The sequence below is a fragment of the Melopsittacus undulatus genome (assembly GCF_012275295.1).
Source record: "Melopsittacus undulatus isolate bMelUnd1 chromosome 25 unlocalized genomic scaffold, bMelUnd1.mat.Z SUPER_25_unloc_1, whole genome shotgun sequence".
Lineage (NCBI taxonomy): Eukaryota > Metazoa > Chordata > Aves > Psittaciformes > Psittaculidae > Melopsittacus > Melopsittacus undulatus.
This window is the reverse complement of record NW_022993936.1, coordinates 147,582-167,994: the sequence shown is the minus strand read 5'-3', so window position 1 is coordinate 167,994 and position 20,413 is coordinate 147,582. Positions and strand designations below refer to the sequence as shown.

At 55.3% G+C, this 20,413-nt stretch overlaps 1 protein-coding gene across 3 annotated transcripts; it reads left to right on the top strand.

Annotated features, from left to right (window-relative positions):
- Positions 1-1,193: 1,193 nt before the first annotated feature.
- Positions 1,194-20,109, top strand: SLC25A11 (solute carrier family 25 member 11). 3 transcript variants are annotated; one of them, XM_034073500.1, is made up of 9 exons: positions 1,194-1,370; positions 5,930-6,082; positions 11,159-11,365; positions 13,217-13,307; positions 15,537-15,627; positions 16,132-16,231; positions 17,362-17,413; positions 18,767-18,951; positions 20,072-20,109. In XM_034073500.1, exons 1-8 carry the CDS (start codon positions 1,306-1,308, stop codon positions 18,920-18,922), a joined length of 915 nt encoding a protein of 304 aa, XP_033929391.1. In that variant the 5' UTR covers positions 1,194-1,305; the 3' UTR covers positions 18,923-18,951; positions 20,072-20,109. The 3 variants fall into 3 exon arrangements, with proteins under 3 accessions (XP_033929391.1, XP_033929390.1, XP_033929389.1); XM_034073499.1 differs by lacking the exon at positions 20,072-20,109 and adding an exon at positions 19,405-19,458; XM_034073498.1 differs by lacking the exon at positions 20,072-20,109 and having other exon boundaries at positions 18,767-18,957.
- The last annotated feature ends 304 nt before the right edge of the window (positions 20,110-20,413 follow it).

Below are 20,413 nucleotides of genomic sequence, written 5' to 3'. Positions count from 1 at the left end.
GACACTTATGGGGCTGACACTTATGGGGCTGGCACTTATGGGGCTGACACATATGGGGCTGACACTTATGGGGCTGACACATATGGGGCTGACACTTATGGGGCTGGGGGAGCTATGGGGCCATGGGGGACGGATGTGGGAGGAAGGGCCTGGAAACGGAGCTGTGGGGCCGAGTGGGGTGAGATATGGGGCTGACACTTATGGGGCTGACACTTATGGGGCTAACACTTATGGGGCTGACACTTATGGGGCTGACACATATGGGGCTGACACTTATGGGGCTGGGGTTGCTGCGTGTGGGGCCCATGGGGGGCGGATGTGGGAGGAAGGGCTTGAACCGGAGCTGTGGGGCCGGGTGGGGTGGGCTATGGGGCTGGCGCTTATGGGGCTGGCTGCACTTATGGGGCTAACACTTATGGGGCTAACACACTTATGGGGCTGACACTTATGGGGCTGGCGCTTATGGGGCTGACACTTATGGGGCTGACACTTATGGGGCTAGACACACTTATGGGGCTGGCACTTATGGGGCTGACACTTATGGGGCTAGACACACTTATGGGGCTGACACTTATGGGGCTAGACACACTTATGGGGCTGACACTTATGGGGCTGACACGGGGCTAGACACACTTATGGGGCTGGGTGGGGTGAGCTATGGGGGTGGCACTTATGGGGCTAGACACTTATGGGGCTAGACACACTTATGGGGCTGACACTTATGGGGCTGACACTTATGGGGCTGACACTTATGGGGCTGACACTTATGGGGCTGACACTTATGGGTCTGGGGTTGCTGTGTGGGGCCCATGCAGCCGCTGTCCCCATTATAACCATTACCTTCCCCCTCCGCTCCTACCGCGACCGCAGCCTGAAGCCGACTGCCTCCAACATGGCGCCCGCGGGGGGTCCCCGGCAGCCGATGGGCGGAGCCTCCTGAGGCACCAACCAATCCGCGCAGCGCAAACCTCGCGCCTAAACCCCTCCCACCAATGAGCGGCGGGGGGCGGGGCTAGTCCCTCAGCGAGGCCACGCCCCCTCTCCCCTCAGCGAGGCCACGCCCCCTCCCCTCACGTAAGCCACGCCCACAACGCAAGCCACGCCCCCTAGGACTAAACCACGCCCCCATAGGGGTAAACCACACCCCCCTCCGTAGCCCCGCCCCCTCGCTGCGCGCAGCCGCGCGGCGCATGCGCACTGCCGCCTCCCCCCTCCCCTTACCGGAGTCACCTTGGGGCACGGCCCCCTCCGGTACCGGAACCGGCACCGGAACCGGCCCCGGAACAGCCCCGCCCACTTCCGGTCATGGCGGCCGACAGGCCCAAGAGCTCTCCCAAGTGGGTCAAGTTCCTGTTCGGAGGCCTCGCAGGGTGAGTGACCCCCTCCCCCCCCCCCCGGGGCCTTAAAGGGGCCACAGCCCGGACCCCCCAACTGGGACCCTTATAGCGGCCTTAAACCCGACCACCCCATTGCCCACTTTAAGGGGCCTCAAACCCAAGTCCCCCGGTGCCCCCTTAAAGCGGCTCTAAAGGGGCCTTACCCCGAGCCCCCCCCTTAAAGGGGCCTGAACCCCCTACCCCCCCCGCGGCCTTAAAGGGGCCATACCCCGAACCCCCCAACTGGGCCCCTTAAAGCGGCTTTAATCCCGACCCCCCCCATTGCCCACTTTAAGGGGCCTCAAACCCAACACCCCCAGTGCCCCCTTATAGGGGCCTTAAAGGGGCCACAGCCCAGACCCCCCAACTGGGCCCCTTAAAGCGGCATTAACCCCGACACCCCCCCATTGCCCACTTTAAGGGGCCTCAAACCCAAGTCCCCCGGTGCCCCCTTAAAGCGGCTTTAACCTCGACCCCCCCCCCCCCCCATTGCCCCTTTAAGGGGCTTGAACCCCCAACCCCCCGTGTCTACCCCGGTGCCCCTTAAAGGGGTCATACCCTGATCCCCACAACTGGGGCCCTTAAAGCGGCATCAAACCCGACCCCTCCCCCCCCCCCCCATTGCCCCCTTTAAGGGACCTCAAACCCAAGCCCCTAGGTGCCCCCTTAAAGCGGCCTTAACCCGAACCCCCCCCATTGCCCCCTTAAAGGGGTCTTAAAGGGGCCTTACCCCGAGCCCCCCCCCCCCTTAAAGCGGCTTTAACTCCGACCCCCATCATTGCCCCCTTAAAGCGGCCTTACCTCAACCCCGACCCCTCCATTGCCCCCTTAAAGGGGCCTTACCCCCAACCCCCCCACCGGTGCCCCCTTTAAGGGGCCTTACCCCGAACCCCCAGTGCCCCTTTAAAGCGGCCTTAAAGGGGCATTACCCCGAACCCCCCCCTCTTAAAGGGGCCTTAACCCCATCCCTTTCGGTGCCCCCTTAAAGGGGACTTACCTCAACCCCGGACCCCCCCTAGTGCCCCCTTAAAGGGGCTTGAACCCCAACCCCCCCCTTAAAGCGGCCTTAACCCCGACGCCCCCATTGCCCCCTTTAAGGGGCCTTAACTCCGACCACCCCCCCAGTGCCCCCAAACCCCATTCAAGGACCCCCAAAAACCCATAGGACCCCATTGAGAGCCCCAAATCCCATTTAATTCACCCCAAAACCCATTCAATTCACCCCAAACCCACCTAAGACCCCCCCTAAACCCCTTCAGACCCCCCAAGTGCCCCCAAACCCCATTCAAGGACCCCCAAAAACCCATAGGACCCCATTGAGACCCCAAATCTCCCTCAATTCACCCCAAAACCCATTCAAGGACCCCCAAATCCTCCTCAATTAACCCCAAACCCCCATAGTACCCCATAGGACCCCATTAAGACCCCCCCATAGTGACCCCATAGTGACCCCATAAGACCCCATAGGACCCCATTAAGATCCCATAGGACCCCATAGGACCCCCTAGGACCCCATTTGACCCCATTTGACCCCATTATGACCCCATAGGACCCCATAGTGACCCCATAGTGACCCCATTGTGACCCCAAACCCCCATAGGACCCCATAGGACCCCATTGTGACCCCATAGGAACCCATTTGACCCCATAGGACCCCATTAAGACCCCAAACCCCATTCAAGGACCCCCCAAACCCCCATAGGACCCCAGAAGACCCCATATGACCCCATTAAGACCCCATAGTGACCCCATATGACCCCATAGGACCCCATTTGACCCCATAGTGACCCCATAGTTACCCCATAGGCCCCCATAGGACCCCATTAAGACCCCATAGTGACCCCATTTGACCCCATTAAGACCCCATAGGACCCTATAGGACCCCATAGGACCCCATTGTGATCCCATTTGACCCCATAGGACCCCATAGTGACCCCATTTGACCCCATTAAGACCCCATAGGACCCTATAGGACCCCATAGGACCCCATTGTGATCCCATTTGACCCCATAGGACCCCATTAAGCCCCCTCCATAGGACCCCATTAAGACCCTCCCATAGGACCCCATTAAGACCACATAGGACCCCATTGAGAGCCCCAAACCCCCATAGGACCCCTTTATGACCCCATTTGACCCCATTTGACCCCATTAAGACCCCATTAAGACCCCATAGGACCCCATAGGACCCCATAGGACCCCATTAAGTACCCATAGGACCCCATAGGCCCCCATAGGACCCCATAGGACCCCATTATGACCCCATTATGACCCCATTGTGACCCCATTTGACCCCATAGGACCCCATTAAGACCCCCCCATAGGACCCCATTGAGACCCCCAAATCCCCCTCAATTCACCCCGTAGGACCTCATAGGACCCCATAGTGACCCCATAGGACCCCATAGGACCCCATAGTGACCCCATTAAGACCCCATTAAGACCCCATAGGACCCCATTGTGACCCCTTTTGACCCCATTTGACCCCATTAAGACCCCATAGGACCCCATGTGACCCCATAGTGACTGCATTGTGACCCCATAGGACCCCATTGTGACCCCATAGTGACCCCATAGGACCCCATAGACCCCTATATCCCCCCCATATCCCCCCCATAGGCCCCCATAGGACCCCATAATGACCCCATAGGACCCCATTAAGACCCCATAGTGACCCCATTGAGACCCCAAACCCCCATAGGACCCCATTTGACCCCATTATGACCCCATTTGACCCCATATGACCCCATTAAGACCCCATTATGACCCCATAGGACCCCATAGTGACCCCATTATGACCCCATTGTGACCCCATAGGACCCCATTAAGACCCCATTAAGACCCCATAGGCCCCCATAGCACTCCATAGAACCCCGTAGGACCCCATTATGACCCCATAGTGACCCCATTAGGACCACATAGGACCCCATTATGACCCCATTATGACCCCATTTGACCCCATTATGACCCCATAATGACCCCATTATGACCCCATTAAGACCCCATAGGACCCCATAGTGACCCCATAGGACCCCGTTAAGACCCCATTGTGACCCCATAAGACCCCATTAAGTCCCCATTTGACCCCATAGTGACCCCATAGGCCCCCATAAGACCCCATAGACACCCCATAGGCCCCCATAGGACCCCATTAAGACCCCATTTGACCCCATTATGACCCCATATGACCCCATAGGACCCCATTATGACCCCATTTGACCCCATTAAGACCCCATTATGACCCCATTATGACCCCATATGACCCCATTGGACCCCATAGGACCCCATAGGACCCCATAGTGACCCCATAGGACCCCATTAAGACTCCATAATGACCCCATAGGACCCCATTAAGACCCCATAGGACCCCATTTGACCCCATAGTGACCCCATAGGACCCCATAGTGACCCTATTATGACCCCATTTAACCCCATAGGACCCCATAGGACCCCATAGTGACCCCATAGTGACCCCATAGTGACCCCATATGACTCCATTAAGACCCCATTTGACCCCATAGGACCCCATTAAGACCCCATTAAGACCCCATATTGACCCCATTTGACCCCATTAAGACCCTATAGGACCCCATAGGACCCCATTGTGACCCCATTTGACCCCATTAAGACCCCATAGGACCCCATAGGACCCCATTGTTATCCCATTTGACCCCATAGGACCCCATTAAGTCCCCTCCATAGGACCCCATTAAGACCCCCCCATAGGACCCCATTAAGCCCCCTCCATAGGACCCCATTGAGAGCCCCAAACCCCCATATGACCCCATAGGACCCCATTATGACCCCATCTGACCCCATCTGACCCCATATGACCCCATTATGACCCCATCTGACCCCATCTGACCCCATGGCAGCATGGGGGCCACCGTGTTCGTGCAGCCTCTGGACCTGGTCCCTAACCCAAATCCCCCTCAATTCACCCCAAGCCCCCATAGGACCCCATTATGACCCCATAGGACCCCATTAAGACCCCATTAAGACCCCATAGGACCCCATTAAGACCCCATAGGACCCTATTAAGACCCCATTAAGACCCCGTAAGACCCCATTAAGACCCCATTAAGGCCCCATATGACCCCATAGGACCCCATAGGCCCCCATAGGCCCCCATCGGACCCCATTAAGACCCCATAGGCCCCCACTAAGACCCCATTAAGACCCCATAGGACCCCATTGTGACCCCATTTGACCCCATTTGACCCCATTAAGACCCCATTTGACCCCATAGGACCCCATTAAGCCCCCATTAAGACCCCATAGGACCCCATAGGCTCCCATAGGACCCCATTAAGACCCCATTAAGACCCCATAGGCCCCCATATGACCCCATATGACCCCATTTGACCCCATTTGACCCCATTAAGACCCCATAGGACCCCATTGAGACCCCCAAATCCCCCTCAATTCACCCCATAGGACCCCATTAAAACCCCATAGGCCCCCATTATGACCCCATATGACCCCATTTGACCCCATTATGACCCCATTTGACCCCATATGACCCCATCTGACCCCATTATGACCCCATGGCAGCATGGGGGCCACGGTGTTCGTGCAGCCTCTGGACCTGGTCAAGAACCGGATGCAGCTGAGTGGGGAAGGGGCCAAAGGTCGCGAGTACAGAACCAGTCTCCATGCACTGGGCTCCATCCTGCGCCAGGAGGGGCTCAGGGGCATCTACACTGGGTAGGGAGCCCAAGAATGGGGGTTTGGGGCCCAAAAATGGGGTTTTGGGGGCCAAAAATGGGGTTGGGGACCCAAAAATGGGTTTTTTACACCCAAAAATGGGTTCGGGACACCCAAAAATGGGTTCGGGGTGCCCGAAAATGGGTATAGGGCATCAAAAATGGGGTCTGGGAACCCAAAAATGGGGTTTTGGTGCCCGGAAATGGGTATAGGGCATCAAAAATGGGTTCGGGGCGCCCAAAAATGGGCTCGGGGTATCAAAAATGGGGTTTTTGGGGCCCAAAAATGGGTTTAGGGCATGAAAAATAGGTTTTTTGTACCGAAAAATGGGTATAGGGCAGTAAAAATGGGTTTGGGGGCATCAAAAATGGGTTCAGAACACCCAAAAATGGGTTTTTTGCACCCAAAAATGGGTCTGGGGCATCAAAAATGGGGTTTTTTCACCAAAAAACGGGGTTTTGCACCCAAAAATGGGTATAGGGCATCAAAAATGGGTTCAGAACACCCAAAAATGGGGTTAGGGACCCAAAAATGGGTTTTTTCCACCCAAAAATGGGTCTGGGGCATGAAAAATGAGTTTAGGGCATCAAAAATGGGGTGACCCCATAGTGACCCCATAGGACCCCATAGTGACCCCATAGTGACCCCATAGGATCCATGGGGACCCTATGGGGTCACTGTGCCCAGCCATGCACTGGGCTCCATCCTGCGCCAGGAGGGGTCAGGGGCATCTACACTGGGTAAGGACCCTAAAAACACCTAAATGGGGGTTTTGGGGGTCAGAAATGGGGTTTTGGAGCCCAAAAATGGGTTTGGGGCGGCCGGAAATGGGTATAGGACATCAAAAATGGGTTCAGAACACCCAAAAATGGGTATAGGGCACTGAAAATGGGGTTGGGGGACCCAAAAATGGGTTTTTTGCACCCAAAAATGGGTATAGAGCATCAAAAATGGGGTTGGGGGCATCAAAAATGGGATTTTTGTACCGAAAAATGGGTTTGGGGCATGAAAAATGGGTTCAGAACACCCGAAAATGGGTTCGGGGTGGCCGGAAATGGGTTTGGGGCATAAAAAATGGGGTTTTGGGGCCCAAAAATGGGTTCAAAACACCCAAAAATGGGTTTGGGGTGCCCGAAAATGGGGTTGGGGACCCAAAAATGGGGTTTTTCCACCCAAAAATGGGTATAGGGCATCAAAAATGGGGTTTTTGTACCGAAAAATGGGTTTAGGGCATCAAAATGGGGTCAGAACACCCAAAAATGGGTTCGGGGCGCTCAGAAATGGGTATAGGGCAGCAAAAATGGGGTTTGGGGACCCAAAAATGGGCTCAGGACACCCAAAAATGGGTTTAGGGCAGCAAAAATGGGGTTTTGGGGGTCGGAAATGGGGTTGGGGACCCAAAAAATGGGGTTTTTGCACCCAAAAATGGGTCTGGGGCATCAAAAATGGGTTCAGAACACCCAAAAATGGGTTCAGGGCACACGAAAATGGGTATAGGGCATCGAAAATGGGGTTGGAGACCCAAAAATGGGTTTTTTTGCACCCAAAAATGGGTTTGGGGCACTCAGAAATGGGTTTAGGGCATCAAAAATGGGTCTGGGGGACCCAAAAATGGGTTTTTTCCACCCAAAAAATGGGTTTAGGGCATTGAAAATGGGGTTGGGGACCCAAAAATGGGGTTTTTCCACCCAAAAATGGGTATAGGGCATCAAAAATGGGTTTCGGGCACCTGAAAATGGGTATAGGGCATCAAAAATGGGGTTTTGGGGCCCAAAAATGGGTTCAAAACACCCAAAAATGGGTTCAGGGTGGCTGGAAATGGGTTTGGGGCATCAAAAATGGGGTTTTGGGGCCGAAAAATGGGTTCAAAGACCCAAAAATGGGTTCGGGGCGCTCAGAAATGGGTATAGGGCAGCAAAAATGGGGGTTTGGGGGTCGGAAATGGGGGTTGGGGACCCAAAAGTGGGTTTTTTCCACCCAAAAATGGGTCTGGGGCACCAAAAATGGGGGTTTGAGGCCCGAAAATGGGTATAGGGCATCAAAAAATGGGTTTAGGGCATCAAAAATGGGGTTTTTGGGGCCCGAAAATGGGTTTGGGGCAGCCGGAAATGGGGTTGGGGACCCAAAAATGGTTTTTTTCCACCCAAAAATGGGTTTAGGGCATCAAAAATGGGGTGACCCCATAGTGACCCCATAGGACCCCATAGTGACCCCATAGTGACCCCATGACCCCATAGGACCCCATAGTGACCCCATAGTGACCCTATAGTGACCCCATGACCCCATAGGGGTCACTGTGCCCAGCCATGCACTGGGCTCCATCCTGTGCCAGGAGGGGTCAGGGACATCTACACTGGGGATGGACCCAAAAACACACGGAAATGGGGTTTGGGGGCCCGAAAATGGGTTCAAAACACCCAAAAATGGGTTCAGGGTGCCCGAAAATGGGGTTGGGGACCCAAAAATGGGGTTTTTCCACCCAAAAATGGGTTCAGGGCACCTGAAAATGGGTATAGGGCAGCAAAAATGGGGTTTTGGGGCCCAAAAATGGGGTTTTGGGGGTCGGAAATGGGGTTGGGGACCCAAAAATGGGGTTTTTGCACCCAAAATTGGGTATAGGGCATCAAAAATGGGGTTTTGGGGCTCAGAAATGGGGTCGGGGGGGACGGAAATGGGTATAGGGCATCAAAAATGGGTCCAGAACACCCAAAAATGGGTTCGGGGCACCTGAAAATGGGTTTAGGGCATCAAAAAATGGGGGTTTGGGGGTCGGAAATGGGGGTTGGGAACCCAAAAATGGGTTTTTTCCACCCAAAAATGGGTATAGGGCATCAAAAATGGGTTCAGAACACCCGAAAATGGGTTCAGGGTGGCCGGAAATGGGTTTGGGGCATAAAAAATGGGGTTTTGGGGGTCAGAAATGGGTTCAAAACACCCAAAAATGGGTTCGGGGTGCCCAAAAATGGGGTTGGGGACCCAAAAATGGGTTTTTTGCACTCAAAAATGGGTTCGGGGCGGCTGGAAATGGGTATAGGGCATCAAAAATGGGGTTTTGGGGCCCGAAAATGGGCTCAGGACCCCCAAAAATGGGTTCGGGGTGGCCAGAAATGGGTATAGGGCAGCAAAAATGGGTTCAGAACACCCAAAAATGGGTTTTTTCCACCCAAAAATGGGTCTGGGGCATGAAAAATGGGTTTAGGGCATCAAAAATGGGGTGACCCCATAGTGACCCCATAGTGACCCCATAGGACCCCATAGGACCCCATAGTGACCCCATAGGATCCATGGGGACCCTATGGGGTCACTGTGCCCAGCCATGCACTGGGCTCCATCCTGCGCCAGGAGGGGTCAGGGGCATCTACACTGGGGATGGACCCCAAAAACACATGGAAATGGGGTTTTGGGGACCCAAAAATGGGCTCAGGACACCCAAAAATGGGTTCTGGGCACCCAGAAATGGGTTTAGGGCATCAAAAATGGGGTTTGGGGTGCCCGAAAATGGGGTTGGGGACCCAAAAATGGGTCTTTTGCACCCAAAAATGGGTTTAGGGCATGAAAAATGGGGTTTTTGGGGCCCGAAAATGGGGTTTTGGTGCCCGAAAATGGGTATAGGGCATCAAAAATGGGTTCAGAACACCCAAAAATGGGTTTTTTGCACCCAAAAATGGGTCTGGAGCATGAAAGATGGGTTTAGGGCATCAAAAATGGGGTTTTGGGGGTCGGAAATGGGGTTTGGGGACCCAAAAATGGGCTCAGGACACCTAAAAATGGGTTCAGGGCACACGGAAATGGGTTTAGGGCATCAAAAATGGGGTTGGGGACCCAAAAATGGGTTTTTTGCACCCAAAAATGGGTTCGGGGCGCTCAGAAATGGGTTTAGGGCATCAAAAATGGGGTTTTGGGGCCCAAAAATGGGTTTTTTGCACCCAAAAATGGGTTCAGGGCACTCAGAAATGGGTTTAGGGCATCAAAAATGGGGGTTTTGTACTGAAAAATGGGTTGGGGGCATCAAAAATGGGTTTTGGGTCAGTTTTGGGGTTTTGGGTCAGTTTTTGGGGTTTTGGGTCAGTTTTGGTGCTGCTGAAGGGGAGGGGGGAGGATGGGAGATGATGGAGGTGGATGAAGATGATGATGATGATGGATGAGGGATGGATGATGGATGAAGATCATAATGGGAGATGATGATGAAGAGGATGATGATGTTTGATGGAGATGATGATGATGATGAATGAGATGATAATGGGCAATGATGGAGATGATGGATGGTGATGATGGATGAAGATGATGATGATGATGAATGAGGGATGGATGATGGATAAAGATGATTATGTTGTGATGGATGAAGATGATGATGATGGATAAAGATTATGATGATGATGAAGATGATGGATGACGATGACGTTGAAGATGATGATGGATGGAGATGATGATGATGGATAAAGATGAGGATAATGATGAAGATAATGGATGTTGATGATGGATGAAGATGATGATGATGATGAATGATGGATAAAGAAGATGATGATGATGGATGAAGATGATAATGGGCAATGATGATGAAGATGATGGATGACAATGATGTTGAAGTTGATGGTGGATGGAGATGATAATGGGTGATGAAGATGAAGACAATGGATGATGATGTTGGATGAGGATGATGATGATTAAAGTTTATGATGATGATGATGATGTTGAAGATGATGATGAATGAGTGATGGATGATGGATGAGGATGATAATGGGTGATGATGATGATGCTGTTGGATGATGATGAAGATGATGATGATGAAGATGAAGATGATGATGATGATGAAGGTTATGATAATTATGATGATGAAGATGATGATATTGGATGAAGATGATGATGATGATGATGATGATGATGATGGATGATGATGGATGGATGATTGATGATGGATGATGATGATGATGATGATGGATGGATGATTGATGATGATGATGATGATGTATAATGATGATGATGATGAAGATGATAATGGATGACAGTGATGATGATGATGAAGGTTATGATGGATGATGATGACGTCACTGATGACATCACCCCCTCCCCCCCCAGCCTATCCGCAGGTCTCCTCCGCCAGGCCACCTACACGACCACCCGTCTGGGTGTGTACAGTGTGGGGCTGGAGCTGCTGGGGGGGCCTGACGGGAGCCCCCCCCCGTTCCTGGCCAAGGCAGCCGTGGGCATGAGCGCCGGAGCCGCAGGCGCCTTCGTGGGCACCCCTGCCGAGGTGGCGCTCATCCGCATGACCGCGGACGGCAGGTGCGCGAGGACCCACAGGGACCCATTGATCCCTATTGATACCCATAGAGACCCATTGACTTCCATTGAGACCCATTGAGACCCATTGACTTCCATTGAGACCCATTGACTTCCATTGATACCCATTGATACCCATTGACTTCCATTGAGACCCATTGAGACCCATTGATCCCCATTGAGACCCATTGAGACCCATTGATACCCATTGACATCCATTGATACCCATTGAGACCCATTGACTTCCATTGAGACACATTGAGACCCATTGACTTCCATTGATCCCCATTGAGACCCATTGATACCCATTGAGACCCATTGATACCCATTGAGACCCATTGAGACCCATTGATACCCATTGAGACCCATTGACTTCCATTGAGACCCATTGAGACCCATTGAGACCCATTGACTTCCATTGAGACCCATTGAGACCCATTGACTTCCATTGAGACCCATTGACTTCCATTGATCCCCATTGAGACCCATTGATCCCCATTGATTCCATTGAGTCCCATTGACTTCCATTGACTTCCATTGATCCCCATTGAGCCCCATTGATCCCCATTGAGACCCATTGACTTCCATTGACTTCTATTGACTTCCATTGAGCCCCATTGATCCCCATTGACTTCCATTGAGACCCATTGATACCCATTGACTCCCATTGAATTCCATTGATCTCCATTGAGCCCCACTGGGGGTCCTGATCTATGGGGCACCCCTGCTGAGGTGGCTCTGACCCGCATGACTGCGGATGGCAGGTGCGCGAGGACCCAGAGGGACCCATTGACTGCCATTGACTTCCATTGATCCCCATTGAGCCCCATTGAGACCCATTGATACCCATTGAGACCCATTGAGACCTATTGACTTCCATTGAGACCCATTGAGACCCATTGATACCCATTGAGACCCATTGAGACCCATTGACTTCCATTGAGACCCATTGACTTCCATTGAGACCCATTGAGACCCATTGATACCCACTGAGACCCATTGAGACCCATTGATACCCATTGACTTCCATTGACTTCCATTGATCTCCATTGAGCCCCACTGGGGGTACTGATCTATGGGGCACCCCTGCCGAGGTGGCTCTGACCCGCATGACTGCGGATGGCAGGTGCGCGAGGACCCATTGAGACACATAGAGACACATTGAGACCCATTGAGCCCCATTGAGCCCCATAGAGACTCATTGACTTCCATTGATTTCCATTGACTTCCATTGAGCCCCATTGACTTCCGTTGACTTCCATTGACTTCCATTGAGCCCCATTGACTTCCATTGATCCCCATTGATCCCCACTGGGGGTCCTGATCTATGGGGCACCCCCACAGAGGTGGCTCTGATCCGCATGACCGCGGACGGCAGGTGGGGAAGGACCCATAGGGACCTATGGGGCTGATCTATGGGGCAGACCCATAGAGAGCCATTGATACCCATTGACTTCCATTGACTTCCATTGATCCCCATTGACTTCCATTGACCCCCATTGACCCCCATTGATCCCCATTGACTCCCATTGATCCCCATTGATCCCCATTGATCCCCATTGATCCCCATTGATCCCCATTGACTCCCATTCATCCCCATTGATCCCCATTGATCCCATTGATCCCCATTGACTTCCATTGATCCCCATTGATCCCCATTGATCCCCATTGACCCCCATTGATCCCCATTGATCCCATTGACCCCCATTGATCCCCATTGACCCCCATTGATCCCCATTGATCCCCACTGATCCCCATTGACCCCCATTGATCCCATTGATCCCCATTGATCCCATTGATCCCCATTGATCCCATTGATCCCCATTGATCCCCATTGACCCCCATTGTCTCCAGGCTGCCCCCTGGTGAGCGCCGCGGGTACCGCAACGTGTTCGATGCCCTCGTGCGGATGGTGCGAGAGGAGGGACCCACAACCCTATGGAGGGTGAGACCCATAGAGACCTATAGAGACCTATAGGGACCATAGAGACACATAGAGACCCATAGGGACCCATAGAGACACATAGAGACCCATAGAGACACATAGAGACACATAGAGACCCATAGAGACCATAGAGACACAGAGACACATAGAGACACATAGAGACACATAGAGACCCATAGAGACACATAGAGACACATAGAGACCCATAGAGACACATAGGGACACATAGAGACACACAGAGACCATAGAGACACATAGAGACCATAGAGACACATAGAGACCATAGAGACCCATAGAGACCCATAGAGACAGATAGAGACACATAGAGACACATAGAGACACATAGAGACCCATAGAGACACATAGAGACACATAGAGACACATAGAGACACATAGAGACACATAGAGACCATAGAGACACATAGAGACACATAGCCCCTCTTGTCCCCTCCAGGGCTGCATCCCCACCATAGCCCCATAGGGTCCCATAGCAACCCATAGAGACCCATAGATCCCCATAGAGACCCATAGAGACCCATAGGGACCCATAGAGACCCATAGAGACCCATAGAGACCCATAGAGCCCCATAGAGACCCATAGGGACCCATAGAGACCCATAGAGACCCATAGAGACACATAGACCCCCATAGAGACCCCATAGCGACCCATAGATGCCCATTGCCCCCCATGTCCCCCCAGGGTGCATCCCCACCATGGCCCCATAGAGACCCATAGACACCCATAGAGCCCCATAGATCCCCATAAGGCCCCATAGAGCCCCATAGAGATCCATAGAGACCCATAGAGCCCCATAGAGACCCATATAGACCCATAGAGCCCCATAGAAACCCCATAGCCCCCCATGTCCCCCCAGGGCTGCATCCCCACCATGGCCCCATAGAGACCCATAGAGACCCATAGACACCCATAGAGAGCCATAGAGACCCATAGAGACCCATAGAGCCCCATAGAGACCCATAGAGCCCCATAGAGCCCCATAGATCCCCATAAGGCCCCATAGACACCCATAGAGCCCCATAGAGCCGCATAGATCCCCGTAGAGCCCCATAGGGACCCATAGAGACCCCATAGAGCCCCATGGAGACCCATAGAGCCCCATAGAGACACATAGAGCCCCATAGGGCCCCATAGAGCCCCATAGGGGCCCATAGAGCCCCATAGGGACCCATAGCCCCCCATGTCCCCCCAGGGCTGCATCCCCACCATGGCCCCATAGCCCCCCATAGAGCCCCATAGCGCCCCATAGATCCCCATAGAGCCCCATAGAGACCCATAGAGCCCCATAGATCCCCATAAGGCCCCATAGAGACCCATAGAGACCCCATAGATCCCCATAGAGCCCCATAGAGACCCATAGCCCCCCATAGACACCCATAGAGCCCCATAGATCCCCATAGATCCCCATAAGGCCCCATAGAGCCCCATAGAGACCCATAGAGCCCCATAGATCCCCATAAGGCCCCATAGAGCCCCATAGAGACCCATAGAGCCCCATAGCGCCCCATAGAGCCCCATAGAGCCCCATAGATCCCCATAGCGACCCATAGAGCCCCATAGAGCCCCATAGATCCCCATAGCGACCCATAGAGCCCCATAGAGCCCCATAGATCCCCATAGAGACCCATAGGGCCCCATAGATCCCCATAAGGCCCCATAGATCCCCATAGCCCCCCATGTCCCCCCCAGGGCTGCATCCCCACCATGGCCCTATAGAGCCCCATAGAGACCCCATAGAGACCCCATAGAGACCTATAGAGACCCATAGAGCCCCATAGATCCCCATAGACACCCCATAGACACCCATAGAGACCCATAGAGACCCATAGAGCCCCATAGATCCCCATTGCCCCCCATGTCCCCCCCAGGGCTGCATCCCCACCATGGCCCTATAGAGACCCATAGAGCCCCATAGAGACCCATAGAGGCCCATAGACACCCATAGAGCCCCATAGAGACCCATAGAGCCCCATAGATCCCCATAGAGCCCCATAGGGACCCATAGAGACCCATAGAGACCCATAGAGGCCCATAGATCCCCATAGAGACCCATTGCCCCCCATGTCCCCCCAGGGCTGCATCCCCACCATGGCCCCATAGAGCCCCATAGAGACCCCATAGAGCCCCATAGAGCCCCATAGGGACCCATAGAGCCCCATAGAGCCCCATAGAGCCCCATAGATGCCCATTGCCCCCTATGTCCCCCCCAGGGCTGCATCCCAACCATGGCTAGAGCTGTTGTGGTCAATGCTGCCCAACTGGCCTCATACTCCCAATCCAAACAGTTCCTGTTGGACTCGGGTGAGTTATGGGGCAGGGCTATGGGGCAGGGCTATGGGGCAGGGCTATGGGGCAGGGCTATGGGGCAGGGCTATGGGGCTGGGTGCTATGGGGCAGGGTGCTATGGGGCAGGGCTATGGGGCCGGGCGCTATGGGGCTGGGCTATGGGGCAGGGGGCTATGGGGCAGAGCGCTATGGGGCTGGGTGCTATGGGGCAGGGCTATGGGGCTGGGTGCTATGGGGCAGGTGCTATGGGGCAGGGTGCTATGGGGCTGGGTGCTATGGGGCTGGGCTATGGGGCAGAGCGCTATGGGGCAGGGCTATGGAGAGGGCGCTATGGGGCTGCCCCATAGATGCTGAGCGCTATGGGTCAGGGCGCTATGGGGCCGGGCGCTATGGGGCTGCGCCATAGATGCTGAGCGCTATGGGGCTGGGCTCTATGGGGCAGGGTGCTATGGGGCAGGGCTATGGGGCCGGGCGCTATGGGGCTGCCCCATAGATGCTGAGCGCTATGGGGCGTCCCAGGCCGCTTCCAGGATGACATCTTGTGCCACTTCAGCGCCAGTATGATCAGTGGACTGGTGACCACAGCAGCCTCCATGCCCGTGGACATCGTCAAGACCCGGTGGGCATCTATGGGGCAGCCCCATAGCGTCTGTGGGGCTGGTTATGGGGCAGCCCCATAGTGTCTATGGGGCTGGTTATGGGGCAGCCCCATAGCATCAATGGGTCTGGTTATGGGGTGTCCCTATTGTGTCAATGGGGGGTCTGGTTATGGGGCAGACCCATAGCGTCTATGGGTCTGGTTATGGGGCAGGCCCATAGAGTGAATGGGGGGGTCTGGTTATGGGGTGTCCCCTTTGTGTCAATGGGGGGGTCTGGTTATGGGGCAGCCCCATAGCGTGAATGGGGGGTCTGGTTATGGGGCAGCCCCATAGCGTGAATGGGGGGTCTGGTTATGGGGCAGCCCCATAGCGTCTGTGGGTCTGGTTATGGGGCAGCCCCATAGCGTCTGTGGGTCTGGTTATGGGGCAGCCCCATAGAGTGAATGGGGGGTCTGGTTATGGGGCAGCCCCATAGCGTGAATGGGTCTGGTTATGGGGCAGCCCCATAGTGTCTATGGGTCTGGTTATGGGGCAGCCCCATAGCGTCTATGGGTCTGGTTATGGGGTGTCCCCATTGTGTCAATGGGGGGGGGGTCTGGTTATGGGGCAGCCCCATAGCATGAATGGGGGGTCTGGTTAAGGGTGTCCCCATTGTGTCAATGGGGGGGTCTGGTTATGGGGCAGCCCCATAGCGTCAATGGGGGGGGGTATGGTTATGGGGTGTCCCCTTTGTGTTAATGGGGGGGGTCTGGTTATGGGGCAGACCCATAGAGTGAATGGGGGGTCTGGTTATGGGGTGTCCCCATTGTTTTAATGGGGGGGGTCTGGTTATGGGGTGTCCCCATAGTGTGAATGGGGGGGTCTGGTTATGGAGCAGCCCCATAGAGTGAATGGGTCTGGTTATGGGGCAGCCCCATAGAGTGAATGGGGGATGTGGTTATGGGGTGTCCCCATTGTGTCAATGGGGGGGGTCTGGTTATGGGGCAGCCCCATAGCATCAATGGGTCTGGTTATGGGGTGTCCCTATTGTGTCAATGGGGGGTCTGGTTATGGGGCAGCCCCATAGCGTGAATGGGGGGTCTGGTTATGGGGTGTCCCCATTGTGTCAATGTGGGTCTCACTTTGGGGTCCCCCCATTGCCCCATAACAGCATCCAGAACATGCGCACCATTGATGGGAAGCCTGAGTACCGTGGGGCACTGGTGAGTTATGGGGCACCCCCCATTGATGCAGCCCCATAGACCCACATGGGGGTCTGCCTGCCCCACATCCAGCCCCACATCCTGCCCCACATCCTGCCCCACATCCTGCCCCACATCCTGCCCCACATCTCTCCCCACATCCTGCCCCACATCTCTCCCCACATCCTGCCCCACATCCTGCCCCACATCCTGCCCCACATCCTGCCCCACATCCAGCCCCACATCCTGCCCCACATCCCAGCCCCACATCCTGCCCCACATCCAGCCCCACATCCAGCCCCACATCCTGCCCCACATCCTGCCCCACATCCCAGCCCCACATCCTGCCCCACATCCTGCCCCACATCCAGCCCCACATCCAGCCCCACATCCTGCCCCACATCCAGCCCCACATCCTGCCCCACATCCAGCCCCACATCCAGCCCCACATTCTGCCCCACATCCTGCCCCACATCCAGCCCCACATCCTGCCCCACATCCTGCCCCACATCCAGCCCCACATCCTGCCCCACATCCCAGCCCCACATCCTGCCCCACATCCTGCCCCACATCCAGCCCCACATCCTGCCCCACATCCCAGCCCCACATCCTGCCCCACATCCTGCCCCACATCCTGCCCCACATCCAGCCCCACATCCTGCCCCACATCCCAGCCCCACATCCCAGCCCCACATCTGTCCCACATCCCAGCCCCACATCCAGCCCCACATCCTGCCCCACATCCTGCCCCACATCCAGCCCCACATCCAGCCCCACATTCTGCCCCACATCCTGCCCCACATCCAGCCCCACATCCTGCCCCACATCCTGCCCCACATCCAGCCCCACATCCTGCCCCACATCCCAGCCCCACATCCCAGCCCCACATCTGTCCCACATCCCAGCCCCACATCCAGCCCCACATCCCAGCCCCACATCCTGCCCCACATCCAGCCCCACATCCTGCCCCACATCCAGCCCCACATCCTGCCCCACATCCTGCCCCACATCCTGCCCCACATCCCACCCCACATCCTGCCCCATATCTCTGCCCCACATCCTGCCCCACATCCAGCCCCACATCCCAGCCCCACATCCTGCCCCACATCCTGCCCCACATCCAGCCCCACATCCTGCCCCACATCCAGCCCCACATCCAGCCCCACATCCTGCCCCACATCCTGCCCCACATCCAGCCCCACATCCTGCCCCACATCCCAGCCCCACATCCTGCCCCACATCCAGCCCCACATCCAGCCCCACATCCAGCCCCACATCCAGCCCCACATCCTGCCCCACATCCTGCCCCACATCCTGCCCCACATCCAGCCCCACATCCAGCCCCACATCCTGCCCCACATCTCTGCCCCATAGGATGTGCTGCTGAAGGTCATCCGCTATGAGGGTTTCTTCAGCCTCTGGAAGGGCTTCACCCCATACTATGCTCGTCTCGGGCCCCACACGGTTCTCACCTTCATCTTCCTCGAGCAGATGAACAAGTGGTACCAGCGCCTGGTGCTCAATGGCTGACCCATGGAATCTATGGGGCAGCCCCATAGGGACAGTGCTGATAACCCCCCCCATATGATCCACACCCTATGGTTCTATGGGGCAGCCCTATAGAGACAGTGCCAACTGGCTCCCCCAATGATCCACCCCCTATGGGTCTATGGGGCTGCCCCATAGCTCACCACCTGACCCATAGAATCTATGGGGCAGCCTCATAGAGACAGTGTTGACTGCCCCCCTGTGATCCAGCCCCATAGATCTGTGGGGCTGCCCCATAGCTCTGTACCAGCGCCTGGTGCTCAGCGCCTGACCCATAGAATCTATGGGGCAGACCCATAGAGACACTGCTGACCCACGGAATCTATGGGGTAGCCCCATAGAGACACTGCTGACCCCTGGAATCTATGGGGCAGCCCCATAGAGACAGTGATGACCCATGGAATCTATGGGGCAGCCCCATAGAGACACTGCTGACTCATGGAATCTATGGGGCAGCCCCATAGAGACACTGCTGACCCATGGAATCTATGGGGCAGACCCATAGAGACACTGCTGACCCATGGAATCTATGGGGCAGCCCCATAGAGACACTGCTGACCCATGGAATCTATGGGGCAGCCCCATAGAGACACTGCTGACCCATGGAATCTATGGGGCAGCCCCATAGAGACAGTGATGGCGGTTCCCCCCTATGAGCCAGCCCCTATGGTTCTATGGGGCAGCCCCATAGAGACACTGATGACCCATGGAATCTATGGGGCTGCCCCATAGAGACACTGCTGACAGCCCATGGAGCAGCCCTATAGATCTGTGGGGCTGCCCCATAGCTCTGTACCAGTGCCTGCTGCTCAGCGCCTGACCCATAGAATCTATGGGGCAACCCCATAGAGACACTGCTGACCCATGGAATCTATGGGGCAGCCCCATAGAGACAGTGATGGCGGCCCCCCCCCCCCATGGGGCAGCCCCATAGCTCTGTGGGGCTGCCCCATAGCAGTGCCTGGTGCTCAATGTCTGACCCACGGAATCTATGGGGCAGACCCATAGAGACACTGCTGACCCATGGAATCTATGGGGCTGACCCATAGAGACACTGCTGACCCATGGAATCTATGGGGCAGCCCCATAGAGACACTGCTGACCCATGGAATCTATGGGGCTGACCCATAGAGACACTGCTGACCCATGGAATCTATGGGGCAGCCCCATAGGGACACTGCTGACCCATAGAATCTATGGGGCAGACCCATAGAGACAGTGCTGACCCATGGAATCTATGGGGCAGCCCCATAGAGACAGTGATGGCACCCCCCCAATGAGCCAGCCCTATAGATCTGTGGGGCAGCCCCATAGAGACAGTGCTGACAACCCCCCTGTGACCTACCCCCTGTGGTTCTATGGGGCTGCCCCATAGAGACACTGCTGACTGCCCCCCCCAATGATGAACCCCTATGGAGCAGCCCCATAGAGACACTGCTGACCCATAGAATCTATGGGGCAGCCCCATAGAGA